General features: G+C 33.7%; 1 protein-coding gene across 1 annotated transcript in view; it reads left to right on the top strand.

Moving 5' to 3' along the window:
* The window catches only part of EPB41L5 (erythrocyte membrane protein band 4.1 like 5), a 127398-nt gene that overhangs the window by 86957 nt on the left and 17612 nt on the right, over positions 1 to 22829 (top strand). The window contains exons 17-20 of the mRNA XM_031959944.1: positions 17106 to 17266; positions 20364 to 20461; positions 21562 to 21690; positions 22537 to 22598. Coding sequence (XP_031815804.1) covers positions 17106 to 17266; positions 20364 to 20461; positions 21562 to 21690; positions 22537 to 22598 — 450 coding nt within the window. The remainder of the gene's footprint in view (positions 1 to 17105; positions 17267 to 20363; positions 20462 to 21561; positions 21691 to 22536; positions 22599 to 22829) is intronic.

Genomic DNA, 22829 nt, shown 5'->3' with positions numbered 1-22829 from the left:
TCAATTCTGATTTTTGGAATTCTCTGTCGTGACTTTAATCATCATACTCATTTGATTCAATTACCAGAAGTAAATCAGTGATTGTTCTGATAGCCTTCTCTCCTCTGAACTCTACATGTTTTCTTCCACTTTCTTTCACAGATACTCTGAACTTAGAATGAACTCTCCTACCTAGCTTGGAGAATTTGTGTTATTTTTTTTTTCCTCTTAAACATGTATGCTTTTTTATGTTTACTTAGAAACCAATAGACATCCTGTTAATGCCTGTTAGTGGGTAATCTAAAACAATGATCTAAAACACAATTACTAATTCCTCCAACCAGGTCACATATTGACTTAGGAAAACCAAATTAACATCTGTCATATTTTTTATTTCATTTTGTTAAATATTTTCCAGTTACTTTTTAATCTAGTTTAATCTAGTTTGGATAGAGTTTGGTACTTATCATTTAAAACAGCAGATAATTGAGAGTATTTATCCGTTTTGAATGTATCATATTCTTATGAAATAGCAATAAAATTAAGTTCAGGAGGAGATGGAAATCCTAAGAAAAGCTGCTGCTTTTCAAAATTTATCACTAAGATTCAAAACAGGGTTTTAAAAAACATATTTTGGGCTATTTTGGATATAAACACAGAGTAAATAGAATGCAGTCTATCAGCAAAGGGTATACTTAAATGGAGGTAAAGATAATTAGAAAGTATTTGTCATTGGTTACACCTGTGAAGAATTAAAGATGAAGACAGTCCCACCATGTTATATCTTCCAATTTTGTATAAAACAATAAGTCTATGTCAAAAACAAAAAGCCAATCTTTGCTTCTGTGGATCATCATCAACATTTTTTTTTTTTTTTTTTTTTTTGACAAGCTGCTTGTTTTATTTCTCAAGGACACTATAAAAACAGTGTGGTATATACATGGTTATATCTTTTCCTTAAAAGTAGGATACTTTTATAGATGAATTTTAAATGGGAATAGCTGTTTGCTTAATACTCTTCAAATAAATAATGGTTAACAAGGCACCAACTGTGTTATCAGAAACTGAAGCTACTTAATACATTTTTAAAAGGTGCTTTGGTCTACAGTTGAATCAAGTTTTAAAGACCTACCCAACATTAAATTTGTTCTGTATCAGGAGAATAAATCAAATGAGTTCCTGCAACTAATTGCTTGTTATAATCAAATTAACCACATATAAAACACTGCTATATTCAGGGAAGCCTGCAATGGGATTAAATTTGCATTGATTTAATGAATTTGTTTGGCAGGATCATAAATCCTAATATCCTTGTGAATTGAATTAGTGATGTACCATTCCCATTTTATAGGTGATAAGAATTAGGGGACACAATGATTCAGTTGCTTACTTGCTGTCATATATTTAAAAGATGTCAGGGGCTTTCTAAGTGTTAATTACAATTTTTTTTCAATTTTGTATTTTTCACAAAATATTTTAGAACTTTTTCCCCACATCTGCTTTTGCTGATCTTTGGTAGATTATCGAAATACCACAGTGGGGTGACTTTACAAAGAAAATTAGGGTTTTATTTATTTGTACTTCATTTGGGGGGGAAAAATCATTTTAGAGGCAGCTAAGTGCCTCAGTGGAGCTGACCTTGGAGTCAGGAAGAGCTGAATTCAAATCCAGATTCAGTCACTTAGTTGTGTGACTCTTGACTCTCTTTCTCAGTTTCCTCATTTGTAAAATTGGGATAATAATAGTACCTATAGTACCCATCTCTTGAATTATTGTAAGAATAAAGTGAGATAGAGTTTGTAAAGTTTTTGTATACCTGAAAACAATATGTAGATGCTAGTTATTTTGCAGTGCTAGCACTTTGTAATCTGAAAGCAATATGTAAATATGAGTAAAAATGAGAGTCAGCTTGATAGGTAGTGCACTTTTTTAGAATTGAGGAAAACTTAGGTTCAAATCCCGCTTCAGGAATCTGGACATGTCATTTATTTTCTCTGCCTCAATTTTCTCATCTTTAGAATAATAAATTTAGATTTGATGGTCTCTGTGATTCCTTGAAGCTTTATAATTAATGATCCTATTATGACATGTTTTAAAATATAAAAATATATATAAAATGTAATCCAAACATCCATCCCTTCTTGATTTCTTTGTTGAATTATTGAAGGTAGTACCCTGTATCTAGATAGTAGAATGTGGAACAGTGAATTAAGCAAATAAGATGAGCTGTGAGTGAGGATTCTTACTGGGTATGTGTGGTTAATATTTTAATTACTCAGTTGGTAAGTATTCCAACAGGAACACTTAGATGTTGACAAAGTGGTTTTTGATATATCTTTACATACTGTTTTTCTTTGGACAGTTTTTTATTAGGAGCTCTAAATTTTTTTATCAATTATGGTATTTGCAGCTGTGTTTAATATTGGATATACACTGGGTAGATAAAAATGTAGAAAATAACCTTTTCCTGTTCTTCCTCTATTTCTCCAAATAATGCTTTAAGAAATTCACAGATGTAAATTGTAAAAGGTGTAAAACATTTCCTGTTACTGTAGCAGGCATTAAGTTAAGAACACTTACTTTTCAAAATCAGGATACTTGATCTTGCATAATACTCACAGTATTATTATTATTATTATTATTATTAGCATTCATTCAGCTGCATTCTAATTTCATAAACCAAAAAAGTAAGTTACAGCTTGGCATTGTTGTGCATTTAAAAATAATTGCTAAAAGAAAAATAATTGCCATGGGTTTCATTAAAATAAATTTTTCAGTCACATCTCCCTTTTTGATATGAAAGGCAGCATGGTATCTAGGATAGAGAGCTAATTTTTGAACCAGAAGACCAGGGTTCAAATCCTTCCTTGGTAACATTTTGGACTTAATTAATTTTTTTATTGTTTTGCATACATTGCAGAGGAAAGGTACATAAGTAGGGTAGAAGTTTCCTCAGTCAGGACTTCATTGTACCAATGAAAATCGGAGGTCTAGTCCATATTCTTATTCCTAAATTGGGTTCATGATCTCATTTTCAGTTGTTGACTTGTTATTTCCTCTGGGATATTTTGTAGCACCTCAAACTCAGAATATTTGAAATAGAATTCAGTATTCTTCCTTAAATTAATCCTTCTTCTGAACTTCTTTTTGCTATTGATGGCACTACCCTTCTCCTTGAATGAACCTGAGTTTTAGCTTTGAAATATTTCTTCTTATTCTAATCACTTGCCAAAGCTAGTCAGTTGTACAAGTCTCTCTGTTTTCTACTATGTATTATTACTGCCACCATCCTGTTTCGGGCTGTCATAACTTTTTGGTTATACTATTGCAAATAGAAATAAAATGAAATTATATATATAGTATTGTAATAGCCTCTCAATTGGTATTTTCTTTGGTTTGCCATGTTGCAATTTTATTCTTTATTCAGCTGCTAAAGTAATTTTCTTGATACTTAGTTTAGACTCCCTCTTTTATGAAATCAGGGAACCAGTTCAAGAAGATCCTATGTGCACTTAGAGAAGTAATACATAAGTTGTAAAGATTATGGTTCTGAGAGCAAAGAATAAAACCACCCTTTTATCACACAGAAATTTGAAAAGATACTCATAAATTCAGCAGCCATGAAGGATCTCATTTTAACGAAGTTGGCTTTGAATGTGTTTTTAAAAGGGAATATTTACCTTAAAATAGAGTAGAACCATCCACTGCATTTATTTATTCATTCATCTGTTTACTTATTAAACTAAATGCAAAATGAGAAAAACAATAGAAAAGAGAAAAGAAAAATAAACAAAACAAAAAAATGGCATGTGCTCAGCTGAACATCAGGGAGGATTCAAAATAAATAATAGAAGTAATTATATTCATGAGTGTCCATCATTTCTTTGCTTCCAGGTAATTCTTTTGATCTCTACTGAGCACTTTATTCTTTTTTCTTCCCACCTACTTTCCCCAAGCAGGTTACAGTTAAGCACAGATATCTATGTCTGTATACACATATATACATACATGTTTAGAGATAGACATGCATATCCACATATACTTACACATATATATGCATTTTGCATTTATCCATAAACGGCATCTAAAACATTAACATGGCTAACAAAAAATGTAGATGTCTAAGATCAATCATTACTAGCCCTTTTTTCCCCCCTAGTAAATTCTATTCCTGATCCTTGTGCTGTTTCTGTATATCTTTTTATTTTCTATCCCTAACTCTTGTACTCCTTTATTTCTGCTCCTTAACTTGCCTTACTATAATCCCTTCTATACACCCATGGATGTTTCCCACCCTTTCCTTTCCACTTGAGCCCATTCCCATTAATCTAATCGCCTTTCTGAATCTTGACCTTATCTTACACTACTTCTCCCACCCCCTTTATTCCTTTTCTATTAATTTACATGCCTCTCTGTACCCCTCTATGTCCTTTATCCCTTGCCCATTAATCTATACAATTTGTCCTACTGCTTTAAATCTTCATACCCTTCTGTATTCTACCTTATCCTCTTTCCTTTCCCTATCCATCCCCCCTTTATTTCTTTATAGATTTTGGAGAGTGCCAATACTCTTCATGATATATATGTATGCCTATTTAACCTATTCCTGATGTGAGTCGGTTTTCAGAACCATGAGCCCTTCTCCCCCATCTAATGCCTCTGTTTTCTTTCTGTCCAGCTCATTTTTATGATAGTTATTTTTATCTTAACTCTGCTCCAATCTTTCTTCTGAGCTACTCAGTTGCTAATGTCAGTATTAAATGTTTACAATTTCAATGTAAAAAGCAAACATTTATCCATGTTAAGATCCTTGAAATTAATCTTTGGTATTGGCCCGTATATGTTAAATTTTCTATTAAGTTCGGGTTTGGTCTTGAAAATCTGAAAGTTCATTGAATGTCCATTTTATTTTTTGTTCAATATTATGGATAATTTTGCTGGATATATTTTTGGCCACAGGCCTAGTTCTTTTGACTATGAATATATACGATTCCAGGATCTGCGATCTTTTATTTTGACTACTGCTAAGTCCTGTACAATTCTGATTGTAGCTCCAGTATATTTGAATTGTTTTTTTTCCCCTTATTTTTTGCAAAAATTTCTTTTTGATCTGGGGGTTTCAAAATTTGGCAATATCTCATTGTATTTTCCACAAAGGATCTCTTTCAGGTGGTGATCAGTGGGTTTTTTCTATTTCTACTTTCCCCTCCTATTATTGAAAGACAATTTTATTGAATTATTTCTTGCATTATTATGTCCATTCCTTTTTTGGGGGGGGGTTGTCATAATTTTCAGGTAGTCCAATTATTCTTATATTTTCACTTCTTGATATATTCTCCAGATCTGTTGTTTTTCTTCTAAGATGTTTCACATTCTGTTCTTTTTTTTCATTCTTTATATTTTGTTTTGTTATTTCTTGGTCTCTTAGCTTCACTGCCTTGCCCAATTCTAATTTTTAAAGAATTATTTTCATCATGGCCAATAAACTGGGTAGAAGTTGCCTTAGTTCTTTGGAGTATATCATCATCTTTTTTTTTTCATACAGGTTGGCAAACCTTGATGTCATCCTATATTCTTCTCATCCCACCTATCCAGTCAGTTGCCAAATGTTGCTATTTTCTCAAAATCTCTGAAAATTGTCCTTTTCTGTCCACACAGCACTTTCCTATTTCAGTCCCTTATCACTTTTGTTCTGGCTCAGTATTGCAATTTTTGCTAAGTTGCTTTAGATATGAGTCTTGATATTGTAACCCCTTTGGAAGTTTTCTTGACAAAGTTGTTTGCCATTCCATTTTCAGCTCATTTTTCAGATGGCAACCTGAGGCAAATAAGGTTAAGTGATTTGCCCAGCCTCACAGAGCTAATATCTGAGGTCGCTTTGAATTCATGAAGATGAGTCTTCCAGATTCTAAGTCCAGTGCTCTATTCACTTGTGTTTCGTGTATTGTAATAGCTTACTAACCTTCCTATCTCCACTCCAATTCATCATGCATAGGTCTACCAGAATAATTTTCTTAGTTAAGCTCTGATAAATCCCCAACTCCATAAATTACTGTGGCTTCCTATTGTTTCATGAGTAAAGAGGTTCTTAACCAATTTGTGTCCTAGACTTCTCTGGCATATTAGGATATTATGAACCTCTATATAAAAATAAGTATTTTATTTTCCATTCTTATTCATGGATTCTATGAAATTTATCCATGGGTTCATAGTCCAGCTAATGAACCTCTGCTGCTCCCTTTTTTTGGATTATAAATAGATCACTACCTTCAACCTAGTTATCTAGCCTTGTTAGAGCTTAATCCTTTTCCTGTATTCTGGCTGAGTGCAAATGTTTTTCATTTATTATTCCCCTGTGCTTCCTCCATGAACTCTCCTGAGCTACTAGTGCCCTCCCTCCCTATTTATCCTAGTTGTACTTTTGTGAGTTGTCTTCTCTTATGCAATTCAAAGCCCTGGAGAGCAGGGACTTTGCCATTTTTGTCTTTATATTCCTATCTCTTAGCCAACTTCTAGCACAGAATCTTAAATGCATATTCTTTAAACAGATATCTTCAGAGTCAATCCCATTCATTATAAGACAAAATGAAAATTTCTTAACCTGACATTTCAAGCCTCTTCACAATTTGATTCTAACTTACTTTTCTATCCATAATTTTCTTCATATGCTACATGTTTTTGCAAAAAATTCCAGTATATCCTGCCCTTTCTTACCTCCATGTATTCACACAAACTATTCTTCATGCCTGGAGTTCTCCCTGATCATTAAATGTAGTAAGACCCATTTCCAGCACCAACTCCTCCATGAAGTTTTCTGTGCACTAAGTTCTTTCCTGTGTGATGTTTTACACTGTTTTGTCTAGACCTCTTCTTCTCCCTTATCACATTGTATCATTTTGTTCTCCCTGTATCTGATAGCAACCTCCAATTTTGCTGTAAATTCCTAAAAATGCAATGACTTAATTTTTTTTTTTTTACCCAATACATTTTTACTCTTAATGTTTTGCACATATTAGACATTTAATAAATGTTTAACTTGAATTTACTTTGTGACTTGGAACAGGTTGTCATGTGAAATAATATTAGTGAACCAGCTATTCTGTTCACTCTCTTTAAAATGAATTGGATTATAGAACTGTGGATATCTTTAAACTAATGTCAAAGTTAGACTCCAGTTCCATCACTGATGAACTTTTCTTTGAACTGGCTACCATTTGTATTAACTCATTTGTAAAATGTGATTATTACCCATCTATTTACTTGGTGACTTGGGAAGTCCTGAACTTGTCCAATAGACTTGTCTTGTAGTCCTAACTCCCTTGGTCCTTAGTTTCCAAATAATACATTTGTACTAATCATTTTCCAGGGTTATGAGGAAAATGCTTTGAAAACTTGGATCATTCTATAAATACTAATTAATTAATACTAATTAAATTAATATTAAAAGTAATCTGTTGGGAAATGAGGGAGTTGGACTTAGCTATCAATTAGCTTCTGTCTAATGTGAAAGCCAAGTCTTGTTAGTATTAATACAAAAGTGTATAATAGCTTTTTCAAGCTTTTTAAGAAGCTGGTTGAATGAGATATTTATACAATGACTGGCACATAGTAGGTGATTCCTTTCATTCCTATCATATTTCTTTCCATTCTCTTCGTATTTGCAGCTAGGCATATTGGTGTGTAGTAATCCCAGCAGAGGCTTGGAGATTTCTTTTCCATAGTGAGGCTTAACAAATAGGTTTCTGCACTAAATTCTATATTCATATAATGAGTTCTATGGGTCCACCAGGTTGCCTAAGGAAGACTCTCAACTCAGATTGGAAATATAGCTGGTAATTTCTGGAATCCTGTATGTGACGATACAATTAAAATATATTTCATTGTGGTAGAGAAAAGGAGTTAAAAGTTATTACTAAGTGTTGATAACAGGATAGACAAAAAGGATCATACATATAAAGAGAAGTATTAAGACTTTCAGGCTTCCCAGAAGTAAAAGGAGTTTCCTGCCGTTTTTAGTGAGTAATGACTTTGTTTTTTCCTTTAAATGAAAAATAGTGTGTATATTAGCCAAAGCTAATAACTTTACTTTTTTTTTTGAAAGAGTTGTTATATGCTCCTTCGTGAGGTCACTAGTCTGACCAATGGCTGGCTAACTAGAAGCTGTACTTCTAGGTTTTAGGGGTGGCTATTAGAATGATCTTTCTACATTTTGTTTCTTTATCAATGCTGACACTTTATATTAGCAAAGATAAGAATTAATGCTTTCTTCTTTTTTTTTTGTTCTGAACTTGTGCTGTATTAAGAAAAAAAGGAAATTGCATATGAAATGGAATGCATTATGTACAGCTTGCTTTTTTTAAAAAAAGTTGTTTAATAAATTCAGAAGTGTCAAAGCTGCCCTCCTTTTTTATGAGAACAGCTTTTTTCAGAGCTAAGTGTGAAAGCAAGGAATTTCTCAGGGTGAAACAAATTTTTGACACCTAACTTCTTTAAAACAACATGAAAAAATAAAAATCTTTTTGTGTGTTTTCTCTTTTGGTAGCATCCAAGCAGATGCTACACCACAACCTTTTGTCCTTGAGTAAAGACCAAACATCACAACAAATTTTTGTTTTTTAAAATATAATATTGAATCTTAGCCTAAAGATAACATTCTTTTGCTATTTAGAAATATTCTCAGCCCTAATTCTGGTAACATAATTGGTACAACTAAACATTTTATTTTGTTCTGTCCCCTGGGTTTTTTTTTTTTTTTTTAATTAAAGTTCTTGTCCTTATTTCATTGTCACCTTTCAGTGACTCTCCTATCTCAAAAAGAACTGTTACAACATTTACTGTTACAACAAATTATTGTTATTAAGCAAAAACAGATCAAAACAATCAGAATGTTTGCCTCCTCCTAGCCTTTTAGTCTGCTACCTCTGTGTTGAGATAGGAATGATGTCAAAATATTCTTCCTGAGTGGTAAAATGTAATTTGTACAAAATCTCCTTGAAAATAACTTATGCAGAGATATTTTTCCCCCTATTCTTCTGTGATCATCCACTTACTGCTGATTTAAATGAATCTCAAAAGGTTTCCTTAGGAACTTAAAAAAAATAAAACTAAACAATTTCTTCCCAAATTAAAAAAACAAAATCTCTTACTAGATTGAAATAGTTCTTTCAGTGTTTTGGAAATGGTTATAATCATTAGACAAATAAGGTTTATTAATTTAAACAGCCATTCCTTTAATCTCATTTTTTTACCTGCCTTTTGGGGGTTTCTCTTCCACCATTTTGAGGTGGGGGGGGAAGAAAAAAGAATATATTCAAGATTCTCTTCTTACATTTATTTGAAATAGCTATAATCCTGGTTCAAAAAAGTTAAATCAGAGGTTCATGCAATATATTTAGATTGATTGGGATATTTAAGTTTGATATACCCACTGTCTGCCTTATGATATACCTCACCCAGTGATAATGATGCTTGAGAGTATATAAAAATTATATAATGTTAAAAAGTTAGAAAGGACCTTTATCCCCTACATAAATCTGTACAATGAATGGGAACACTACATCCTAAAGTATTCTATTGCATATAGGGATATATTTAATTGTAATAATGGTTCTCATTTCAAGACAAATTCTTTCTTACAACTTCTACCTTATGTTCCCATTTCTTTCTTGATCTGATCCTTTTTTTTCCCCCAACATATTTGTCAAATATATACCCCAGGGTCCAGAGTGGGCCAAACCAGATTAAAAAGTAATATTTAACAAACAAAAATAAAATAAAACAGGATTACACTTCAATATTAAGTCAATATGCAACTATAAAGATCCTTATGTATGGTTTGTTTTTTATGTCCTATTCTTCATAATCCCATTTTAAATTTTTTTTTGGCAGAGATACTGGAGTGGTTTGCCATTTCTTTCTCCAGCTCATTTCACAAATGAGGAACTGATGTAAATGGGACTTGCTCCAGGTCACATAGCTAGTGTTTCAGGCCAGATTTTAACTGGGGAAGATGAATCTTCCAGACTCCAGACTAGCATTCTGTTCATTGTGCCACCTAGCTGCCCTGTTATTTTGTTTACTATGTTTCATGTGAAATACCTTATGACATCCTGTTTTAACTTAGAATTGGCTTCTCCTTTTGCTCTGCCATAGTTTGGATCTTGGCTTTTGTCATCCAGGATCATAGCTGTCCCTTATATTGTGCTTAGGAGCTATGGAAAGAAATGTGAAAAATGATAGTCCTGATTGAAAGCATTTACTATCTAATAAATTACTTATACAATTGCTGATTGAAAAAATCTTAACTCCCTGGAGCCAATAATCTTAATTCAGATTTACCTGATTTTTTTAGTGGTACCATCATTTTAATTGCATCAATACTATATGCTTATAAACTGAGTTGAATTAAATTGATATTGAGCAAAAATTTCCAAAGCACTTGTAATAGAGATAAAAAGACAAATTGAAAACATCCACTGTTCTCAAGAAGTTTACTTTGCATCTTGGAATTCTCTGTAAATTTCTCATGTTAAGTCACTTAGTAAGTTTATATTAATATCATCTCAGAAACTTTTTTTTTGCAATTGTCTTGACTGATATTATGAATGGAAGAGGGCTTCCCTGCAGATAGTGAAGTTATGCAGATGCACTTGGTTGTGAATATTTGCATCAAGACCTCTTCAAAAATTGAGCTTTCTAAATATTTGCAGTCACAATTTCAGCCTAACCATCTACACAAGAGGAAAAAAACCAAAAAAGTGGATTGGGAACTGCCTTTCAATCAGACCGTACTATACAATTGAATGGATAGATTGTGGAACTGGACTATCATTATATTTACTTGTTGAAGATAAATAATAAACAAAGCTCAGAATCAAAGAAGACAAAGAGAATGATTAGATTTTACTTGGCAAGTTGAGGTTTTTGATTTAAGTTTTTTAACACCAATATTCCTCTAATAATGCTATGTGCTTCTGAGTCATAGAATATCACAATAGCTAAAGAATTAAGAGTTATTGCTTTTTAAAGCAAAAAATCGTACAGAACAATGGGGAGGTGTGAGTAGGCCATTGCCAGAGCAATACTTACACTGGAAGGCTCCTCACAGGAACTTTTCTGGAAAGTTCAATATTTCCCAATGTCTCCAGACCATCTATCTTCCTGTGTTGACTTGAGTTGGGAAAATGACTGATGACTTAACTTCTTGATCAGGACTGTCATGCTTTTTGCAATTTTAGTGGATTACTTTTGTAGGGTTATATGGGAGTTATTGTAATTTATTACTTTCTACTTAGTAGTTTCAGCTCTTTTCTCATATCTGTTTGGGCAAAAGGTATTTTTGTTTAATAAAACAATTTTATTATATTTATATTTATTATATTTATAAAAAAAATTATTTTTATGTAAGAGAATATGTGCTATATCACCACAACAGAATGTAAACTCCTTGAGGGAAAGAGACCTTATAGTTTGAAGAGGAGAGATTAGAAGCAATGAGAGCAATTGATTTATTAAAATAATCCAGATGAGAAATAATGGGGGATTTTATGAGTAGATAGAAGGAATGAATTTGAGAGATTTTGTGTAGATAGAATCAACTAACCTTGGAAAATAATTGGCTATATGGGATAGAGATGAAAATACCAATAGAAAATCAAATCAGATTAGCGGGTTTCTAAAGGGGCTCACTTGAAATAAGGTGTACATAAATCCATCAATATAGTAGGCATTACACATAGTTACATAAGTACATAGCAATATAACACAGGCTAGTAGTAATGTAACAAACAACATGAATTAACATGACATTTTACACATTTACACATTGTCCATTAGTTCATGTGCCAGGAATCCAATGATTCCTGTAAGCTTTGAGGTAAACAATTTTTCATATACAACATTATACATGTCCATAAGTCCTAAAAATAGTCCAAAAGGAATCCATTGTCCACTCTTTTGAGTCCGGGATGAATCTGTATATGCAAAACCAACAATAACAAGGTAAGCGAAAGTATTAACAGAAAGAAGATAAAAATTCTAATCTGGGTATGTTGAGTTCGTAATGCCTGTGGGTTATCCAATTGTTGGTAAACAGCAGGCATTTGACTTGGGGATTCCAGTTTAAGAGACGGATTGGGATTCCAGTTTGAGACAGATTGTGTGTGGATATAAATTGTTTTGGGAGTCTTCTACTTAGAGGTGATAACTGAATCCATGGTACTTGATGAGATACCAGAAGAGAAAATAAAATGTTTCTCACATTTATCACTACTATGCTTACTAGAAAAGGAAAATCGGGATAGAGAGTTAGAAGATTTCCATATTCAGGTGGAGTTAAGAATTAGAGGGGTTGAAATAGAATTAGACATTCATTAGCATCCAGGTATCTTCTCAGGTAAAGCAAAGTCAAAAATCTTTTACTTGAAGCTATTTTGAAAATAGCTTCCCTTTGTAGAAGCAGTATTTCTACCCATCAAACTATTGGTATGTCTACACTTCTGCACCCAAACTAGTTGATTCCAAATCTTAACAAGTAACTTATTTAATTCTTAGTAGTTTTTGTTTTGAATTAAAACACCAGATAGAGCATTTTCATACATACAAAAAGAATTGCATAAGAACCCATGAATAGCTCTCTTCCATATTGCTTACTTTAAAAAAAAAATAAAAAGATATAAATTCAATCTGTTGCTTTGCAAACAGTCTACATTTTCAAAAGTGTTTTGATGATTCTAATTTTTTTTTTTTGGGGGGGGAATAGGGGTGTCAGTCAACAAGCACTTATTAAATACCTGCTATGTTCCAGGTACTATGTTAAGGTCTGGGGACAAAAAAAAAGGTAAAACTGATTTCTGCTTTCAAGGACCTCACAATTTAATGGAAGAATATGACCCTTACCCATTAAAAACAGGGAAAAGACCCAATCCGCACAATATGGCCATATCCAGAAATATATATCTCATGTACCTTGAGTCTGTCACCTTTCTCCTATTATAAAGGATATACTTCAATTCAGGTCCTTTGGAAATATGATTGGTCATTGCTTGTATATAGTTATTTTCATGTTGTGTCTCTTAGACTGAGCTTCTTAAAAACAGGAATTATCATTTGCCTTTCCTGTGTTTTCCCATGGCTTAATTCAGTGTCTGGCACATAGTAAGAGCTTAATAAATGCTTATTGTCCAAATAGAGTTCTTAAGTCAGTTTTCCTTTATGGTGTTGTTATTGCATAATTTTTTTCTCTTGGTTCTGAAAGGACATTTGTTTTTTCTCCCCTATTAGATAGTATTTGTTCATCCCATATTCCTACCATTTGTTCAAATAAATTTCCTGTTCTAGGTTTCTCTGGATTTCTTTATTTGTTTTCAAAGTTCCTATTTGGCTCTGATAATTTCTTTAGAAGGGCTTAAACATCTTAAGATTCCATTTTTTTTTTAAAAGGATAATGCTTAGTAGCATGATAGCTTTATGTGGAAAGTTATTCTTGGTTGCACCCCTATACTTTTCTTTAGGAATATTGTATTCCAAGATATTTTTTTTTTTTTTTTTTTTACTATTTTTTAAAATTAGTTTATTTAGTGAGCAAAAATCTACTTTCTCTCCTCTCATTTCTTGTTGAGAATGAAAGAAAAACAAAATATACAAATATGTATAGTCAAGCAAAAGAAATTTCTACGTTAGATGGTTGCTCCCTCCCACTCCCAAATATCTCTCATTCTGAATCCTTTTTATAAGGAGGTGAATGTTAGGTTCCATCATTAGTTTTCTGAAGTCACAGGTGGTCATTACACTGCTCAGAAATTCTTCCAATAATTCCTAATTCTTCCAAGGTTGTGTTACTGTCATAGAAATTTTTCTCTTGCTTTTGTTGACTTCACTGCCTAATTTCATACAACTCTAACCAGGTTTCTCAGAAACCATTCCTTTCATCTTATAGTACATATTCATATTCCATAGTATTCCATCACATTTATATACTATGGTTTATTTAGCCGTTTCCCAATTTGCGTAGATCCCCTCAAATTCCTATTCTTTGCCATCTCAAAAAGAGCTATAAATATTTTTATGTGTTCTTAGTTATAGTGTTTTGCATAGGACTAATCCCTCAATCTGCTCTCCCTTCTAATTTCCCCTTTCTCTTCTATTCATTGAGTGAAATGTATTTCTTGAACTCACTATTTGTTTTCTTTTTAGTCCTATTTCCATTTTTAATTCCTAAATTGGGGCTTTCTGGTCTTTGTGCTGGGCTAGTACACAAAATAGCAATCCATTCATGACTAAGCAGAAGCTATCTCTATCTCTGTGTAGAGCAAAGTACCTATGGTGATGAAATCAGAGACATTTTTGAAGTTTTAACTTATTTTTGTGTATTGTTCTTGTGGCTTAAAGCAGTTTTACCGATCATGTAAATAGCACTAAGAGTGGTATTTTCTTATATATATATATATATATATATATATAGATACTCTTTGAATGATACAGGCATTGAAGAAGTCTGTAAAAGAAGGTTGAAATACCACAGAAGTTAACCTCAGTATTTAGCTCAAAGATCTTTTAGTTGAATAATGAAACTGAATATACAGTATAGGAGTTTTCCAGATGGGTCATTGCCTGATCCAGAATCCAAAAGATGGGATTATATGGTAAAGCTAGAATGGATGTTGATTTTGAGAACTTTTAGCTTTATCTGATAGATCTTCAGAGCAGTCACTATAGTTATCAATATCAATGAAGTAGTTGGGTCCTTTTTTTTTTTTATTCCATGAAAGTTCACATTTGACTTTCTGCTTCAGATCCCTTTCTTCTCTTTTCTGCTCAGCTATTTCCATATCTCTGCTTTCCTCTTGGGTTCCTCTGGGACTTTAAAGCTTGTGAATAGATTGCACCAGAATTATTCTTGGGCTAGAAAAGAAGTGAGTAAAATAAGTTGTCAGATCTTTTGCCCCTTTAGTATAGCCTTCAGCCAACATTCAAAGTCCTACTCTTCAAAGGTTTGGGATATGATAGAATTACATTGCTAATCGGGGCCTGAAAATTATTTGACAAGGTGATCTGAGTTGTGAGATTTTGAGTTGAAGAGACCCTAGAGGTCATCTAGTCCAGCTCTCTCAAAATCATTAAAAAACTTCTGCAAGACCTTGAAGCTAAATATTGAAGGACACAACACTGGGATGGATGTTTTCTTTTTTTTTTTTTTTACTTACAATCCAGTGCTCTTTTCCACTATACTCCCTTTGAACAATCATGAGTCTAATCTTTTCTCCTAAAATACCTTTGGGGTGGGAAAAAGTTTCTGGTTGTTTTTTTTTTTTTTTTCTTTTAATGATAGCTTGTTTTGAAATCAGCTTCATTTTCACATATACTTGATCTCTTCTTTCTTCTGAGCCATTTCTATAACAGTTTTAAAAAGGAGAGAAAAAAGCAATTCAGCAAAACAAAAGCAAACATGGTGTCTGACATTATATGTAGTATTCCATACCATAGTTCTCAACTTTTGCAAAGGAGGTTGGAGTGGGGTATACATTTTCTGAACTATTTGTATCTAATCATTATGATTATATAGCATTTTGTATTTCTCACTCTCTTTTCTTCTCTCTCCTTTTCCCTCCCTCTCTCCCCACTCAATTTCCTCTCCCTCCCTCCTTTCTTCCCTCCCTCCCTGCTATTTCTATTTCAAACAGCCAGTAATCATTTATTAAGCACCTACTATGTGCCACATACTATAAAGCACTGTGGATATAAAAAGGCAAAAGACAATCCCTGACCTCAAGAAGCAGGGGAGTCCACATGCAAGCAGATAATATCAAAAGCAAGATAAAAAAGGAAATAATTAAAAGAGGGAAAGCTCTGGAATTGAGAGGGGTTGGGGAAGACTCTGGTAGAAAGTGGGATTTTAGTTGAGACTTAAAGGAAGCTACGGAGATCAATTATCAGAGTTGAGGAGGAAGAGCATTCTAGTCAGAGAAAATGCCCAGAACCAAGAGATGGAGTGTCCTATTCATGGAATAGCCTCAAGGCCAGTGTCATTGAATTAAAGAGTTGGGGAGCAGGATATAAGAAATCTGGAAAGGCAAAGGGAAGCTAGGTTTTGAAGGATTTTGAATGTCAAATAACATTTTGTGTTTGTTCTTGGAAGAAGTAGTGGGGTAAAGGTGAAGGTAACATGTTTGGATCAAAGTTTTAAGAAAATCACTTTAGTGGCTAAACTGAGGACAGATTAGAATGGGGAAAGACTTGAAGCAGGCAGACTCACCAGCAGGCTTATTCAGTAATATAGATGAGAAATTATGAGGGTCTGCAACTAGTGTGATAGCAGCATCAAAGGGGAGAAAAGGGTCATTCAAGAGGTTTACATTATAAATATTATTTTCATGATATTGTTTACTTCATTCTGCATCATTTCATATAAGTCTTAAACTTATCTAGATTTTTAAAAATTTGATTATGCTAATCTAGTTAGTTATGCTAAACTAGATATAATTTGTTATACTAAAATAACATTCTGGAGTTTTGTTAAACCACCTTCCCATGAATAGACATCTACTTAGTTTACCACAAAAAGTGTTGCTATGAGTATTGGGGTGTCTATGGGATCTTTCTGTCTTCTATCTCTTCCATGACACATGCCCAGCTGTGGCATCTCTAGATCAAATGGTAGTTATTTTTGTTAATTTCTTAACCTCATTGCCAATTGCCTTCCAGAATGGTTAAATCAATTCATAGATGCGTTAACAGTGTCTCAGGTGAATCCACATTTTGATGGTACTTTCTTTAGTTTTTTTTAATCACAAATGTTGTTGAATTTGTAATTCAAGAGTTAGGTGCTTTCTGAATTAAGTTTTATTCTGCAATAACAACATTTTCAAAAGAGAAGTAACTAGAAAAATGCTACCAAATTCATTTTGGGTTAAAAGTCTTATGCTTAGAAAGTATTCAATCTAGAATTCGTAGTTTTTTAATCATGTGCCCTTTTTAAAACAAGATGGTAACAAGGTTAAAATACCTTCTGTACCCTGACAAACAACAAATATTTGTTAATATTAGTGTTTTAAAAACTTTTTGAAAGAGAAATTTCTTGTTCCTGGTCAGTAGTGGCACATCAAATTATCTCCTTGCTATCATTGCAGCTTGCCTCTGACTGATTTACTAGACAACACAGAGCTATTAGAAACAGCTGATGAGGAGGTAATGGAAATTCCTGGAACCCTGGGAATATCTTTGGCTCCTGAGGAAATCAATATGGCTGCTATTGAGCCTGGTCTCAAGGAAGCTAATGTTGAGTCCAACGGTAAGTGAATGTTATTTGTTACTTCAAAAAATAGCTCCCATAATTTTTGTATATGTCTTTTCCCCTCTCTTTCTTTGAACTCTTTGGGGTATAGGCCTAGGACTGGAACAAAGAATATACACATTTGAGTGACTTTTTTGAGCATAGTTCTAAATTGTTTCCAGAATGATTAAAACTCATCAGATCTCAAAAGTTGACACAAAAGACAAATGACAAGGGTTTTTGGGAAAACAGGCCCATAAATGCCTTATGAATGGAATTGTGAATTAACTGGTCCAGATGTTTTGGTGTTTTCCAAGAACATTTCCCACATTTGTCAATACTGAAAAAAATTTTTTTTTAATTTACAAGTTATATGCATGGGTAATTTTACAGCATTGACAATTGCCAAACCTTTTGTTCTAATTTTTCCCCTTCTTTCCCCCATCCCCTAGATGTCAGTTTGACCAATACATGTTAAATATGTTAAAGTATAAATTAAATACACAATAAGTATACATGTCCAAACAGTTATTTTGCTGTACAAAAAGAATCGGATTCTGAAATAGTGTACAATTAGCCTCTGAAGGAAATCAAAAATGCAGGTGTACAAAAATAGAGGAATTGGGAATTCTATGTAGTGGTTCATAGTCATTTCCCAGAGTTCTTTCGCTGGGTGTAGCTGGTTCAATTCATTACAACTCCATTGGAACTGATTTGGTTCATCTCATTGCTGAAGATGGTCAGGTCCATCAGAATTGATCATCATATAGTATTGTTGTTGAAGTATATAATGATCTCCTGGTCCTGCTCATTTCACTCAGCATTAGTTCATGTAAGTCTCTCCAGGCCTTTCTGAAATCGTCCTGCTGGTCATTTCTTACAGAACAATAATATTCCATAATATTCATGTACCACAATTTATTCAGCCATTCTCCAATTGATGGGCATCCACTCAGTTTCCAGTTTCTGGCCCCTACAAAGAGACCTGCCACAAACATTCATGTCCCTTTCCCTTCTTTAAGATCTCTTTGGAATATAAGCCCAGGAGTAACACTGCTGGATCAAAGGGTATATGTACAGTTTGATAACTTGTTGAGCATAGTTCCAAATTGCTCTCCAGAATGGCTGGATGTATTCACAATTCCACCAACAATAATACTGAAAATTCTTTAAAAAAAATCATTAAATATTCTCAAGTTTTTCAAATTGAATCATTAAGTTCTAAGTTAGTATGACACGAAGGCTTTCCAAAAAGTAGCATTGAAAGGGAAGAGTCAGTCTCCATAATACATGAAAACTTTTTAAGACAAAAATTTTGTTCATGCTTTTTAAAAAAGACTCACTTCTCAGTCACTCTCCTTTTCTCTCCATCACCAGAATCCTCTTTTCTAACAAATAAGTATTTCTAAGCAAAATAAGTGAATAGCTGTAGCTGAAAATGTATGCCTCACCCCTCCATTCCCCTCTCTACACATTATCTACCACTTTTGCCAGATCACTGATTAGTTAGGTTAAAGATATAAATCGTGCAGACAATCTTGAGAGTAAACTTTGTCTTTGGTGAAAATATGACATCTGTATCAGCCTGAATACTTCTTTGATAATCACATTTAGTTTGCATGAATAAGTCAAGGCCAGGAAAGCCAACATTAACTCTGACTAATTTTCCATTTTTTGAAATAATTGTCCCATTTTACAATTTAAAGACAGCAGCCAGTTGTGAGATTATGAAAGTATAATACCCAGTCACTTTTTAAATAGTTCCTCTGCTATCATTATCCTTGGTTATTTAGAAACTACTCTGAGAACCATTAGCTGCCTGGTAGTGCCCCTTTCTAATCTCCATTTCTTATTACCAGAGTGTATTTAATTAATAAGCATTTATGAAGCACTTACTATATGTCACGTTGTGTGCTAAGAACTAGGGATACTGTAATGCTGGAGAAACTGAGGCTAGATAGAGATTAGAGAGTATTTAATAATTTATTTAAAGGGAAAGATTTACTGGGACCAAATGGATCCATGATTTGGTTCCAGGTCTGAATGAGACTATCCTCTCCAAGAATCCAGCAATGAGAATTCTCAATGACCTCTATACACGTGGCTCAGATACAGGGGGTAAACTGAGGAGGGGGCAGAGTCAGGGTGCCAAGAGGGGAACTGGACTCTGATAATCTGGTTCTGACAGGGTGGAGAGAGGAACCCCGGAGAGGCATCTTGTTTAGACGGTATCTGACATTCCTATAGCTTGAGTTGGGGAGAGGCATTCTGACACTCTAAAACATAAGGTCTTTTATCCTTATCAAATATTCTGATAAAGAGGGAGGGGAGGTTTTGCAGGACTGAGCTTTGAGCTGATTATAAACTGAAGCAGAACAATTAGAGAAACTGAGTCAGGACTGGGTCAGGATAATTAGAGAAACTGAGAACAGTGGCATAACAATACAAAGAGTAGCCAAAACAATTTCTGTTCTCAGGAGCCTCATATTGTAATAGGAAATCAACAGGCAAATACATAAACTTTGTACAATCAGAGGATAAATTGAATTGCAACCAGTATAGTAGTAGGATTTTCACATTAGATAAAAATGTAGGCTCGATAACCTCTTAACATTCTGTTTCATTCTAAAAAGCAAATTTATAATTCTGTGATTTTACAGATCCATAGAATTATAATTTTGTGTATTTGATAATGGGAGGGTGGCACAGTCACTTGAAACAACTGGTGATGTTTGGTGCAGGGTAGAGAGTTGTGGGAACCCCCTTCTGGTCGATGCAGATCCTTTGTAAAGGAATTTACAAACCTGAAAAGTTAGACTGGCAAAAAGAAATTTATTGCTGGAAGTGAGAAGTCGGCCTTTGGTAGGAAGACTGACTTCTTTAGTGGCAAGGTCCCTACAGATAAAAATCTAGCAGAGGAGTTCTGGAAGAGAGATAACGTTCTTAGCAGAGAAATCCCAACAGAGAGATAAAGAGGGATGTGGTCATGTTAGGGAAATAGGTGAGAGAGATATGCAGTAGTTGGAAAAAGAAAAACATTTTGAAATGAATCCCTCACACATCTGTGGCAACTTGGCATACTCATCGAGTTATCTTGCCAACTTTTTCTCCCTAGAATTCAAGAATGCCTCTGTGAAGCTCAAACTGCTTGAGATTGAGAACTGTTCTTCGTCATCTCCTAAACCCAATATCAACATTAATGTGAACAAACAGGTATTTAAGCTTCACTTTTGTGAACTTGTGCATTTTCTACAACTCCTTAGACTTCTTTCTCCTCAGCTAGGAAATCTATGTAAACAATGAGCTCATGGATTGCTGCTTCATATTTCTTTCATCATGTTAAAGTAGAAATGGAATTTTGGACTGTTTTTGAAGGAGAAGAGCTATCTAGTAAACTTGAGGAAAAAATAAAACTGGCATCTAGCAGACCCAATTTCTCCTTCATCCTCCACCAGAACCCAGTCCAAACCTTCTTGCCATTGCCCCTTTCTTTCTGGCTACATAGTGATGTCCTCTCTACTCTTAGTGGGACACAAAAATCTCTCCATTTTGACCCTTGGATCTGCCTCTCTCTTCCCAGAGGTCGTAGATGCTTCTGTGGGGCAAACATTTCTAGATCCTGCAGTTGGTCTTTTATCCTTAGAACCACTAGTTCTTTTCCTCTACTCTCTCTGTCATGACTTCTCCTATTAGAGAACCAAGATTATCTTTTTCTACTTGTGTCTACCATGCTGTATTTTTTTTTCTTAAACATGTTCAGCAAGATTACATTATGGTAGTAAAAGATACCACGATATGTTCTTAAGGAAGCTAATAAGCTACTAGTGAGCCCTTTCTTCATTTTTAGGCATATACCAACCATTCTAAAATTCTTGTACGGCTCAAAGTCAAACTTAGTGATATATAGAACCAAGACTCCATGGTGGCTCACGACAAGCTAGTTCTTCTCTCCTTAGCAGAACTTCTGGGATCTGATACTACTCAATCCAAACTAATTTTCTATGGATAACAAGCATGTATTCTTTTAGTTTTCTTATCCCATTGAATCCTTGACTGCCCAAGGAAAAAAACACCTGTTGGGGGTGCTTTAACCAATATATTTGAAAGCAAACATTTATACAAGATAGTCTCCAGGGCATTCTTTGTATTAAGAGTTTGGAACTCCTGGGAGTCAAGTATCCTAGAAAAAAGGGGTAACCGCTTAATGTATCTGATTATCATTTATGCCTGAACTTTCATAAATCTAACTTTTATGACTGTCTAAAATGAGGTATTCTTTATCTGAGATGTTAACATAAATTTTTAATTTCTAGGAAGAAGTTGTGAAGTTGACAGAGAAATGTCTTAATAATGTCATTGAGAGTCCTGGGTTACCTTCTTTGAGGATTCCTCCAGACATCAAGAGCAACATCTTAAAGGCTCAAGTGGAAGCAGTTCATAAGGTAAGAAGGAATCTTTCCTTTGATAGCTTTGAAGTATAGGAGGCTTTTCCAGCATAGTTTTATTGTATTATGAATGAAATTTTAAAAACTCATCAACATTGACTGGAGATTGTCATTTATTGGCTACTCTGCCAAACATCCTTCCTTTCCTTATTTTGATCTCAATGTCTGTCTTTTTCATGGGTTGCAGACATTGATTGGTCATAGTCTATATCCTTGGAAGGAATTCCTAACTCATTGAGATTGCAGATATGTTGGATTTTTTTTTTTAATGCCACATCCTTGGGATCTCCCCTTTCCTATCAAGATGCCCCATTTCCCCTTGTTTAAATTCTATCTTCCATAAGAAACCCAACATCTAAGTAGGGAAAAAAGGTAGCACAGCATAAAAATTATGTTTCCCTGCTTTACTGTTACACTGCTTAACAACTGTTTGTTTAAATCTTTGTATAAAGTCAGTCCTTAAAAGATAAAGACTGGATTATTTTGTATTTTTGAAACTTTGTCTAGTTCACTCTAATCATATAACTAATAATTTAACCAATCATATTCTTTTTCTTTTTTCATTTTCCTGTTTTTTCTGGTTTTAATTTTTTTCCCTTTAGAATAAAGATTTAGGAAAACTATGGTATATTTACATATTAGCAGATTTTTTTCTGCAGCTTTTTTTTGTTACTTCATTTGGGTATAGGATTGTTCAACATTCAATACTAATACTTTGGAAATAATTGACTTTTTAAAAAAAACAGCAGCCAAGAAACAATATTCCCTTGATTACTAATCTAAGGAAAACTACCCCAACCAGATTCTTATGATTTCTTTTTTCTTCTTCTTTTTTTTTTAAAGGTCACAAGAGAAGATGATACATTGAGTCATAAAAACGCCAATGTTCAAGATAATGTTTTCAGGTATTGTTCTGACTAAAACAGACTATATTAACATCTTTAAAAAAAAATTCTTATACATTCTTTGCATCTCAATTCCAGTTCATCATCATATCTTGCCAATTACTGTACCTCTAGAATATCTACTTTTTATCCATTTCCATGGCCACCACCCTACAGATGATTTATTCTCTCTAAGATTCCGTTTCTTCATTTACACATGGGAGTAACAGTATTTTCTCCTTAGTATGTACT

This window comes from Sarcophilus harrisii, chromosome 3 (genome assembly GCF_902635505.1).
Source record: "Sarcophilus harrisii chromosome 3, mSarHar1.11, whole genome shotgun sequence".
Classification (NCBI taxonomy): domain Eukaryota; kingdom Metazoa; phylum Chordata; class Mammalia; order Dasyuromorphia; family Dasyuridae; genus Sarcophilus; species Sarcophilus harrisii.
This window is presented reverse-complemented; position numbering and strand designations above follow the sequence as displayed.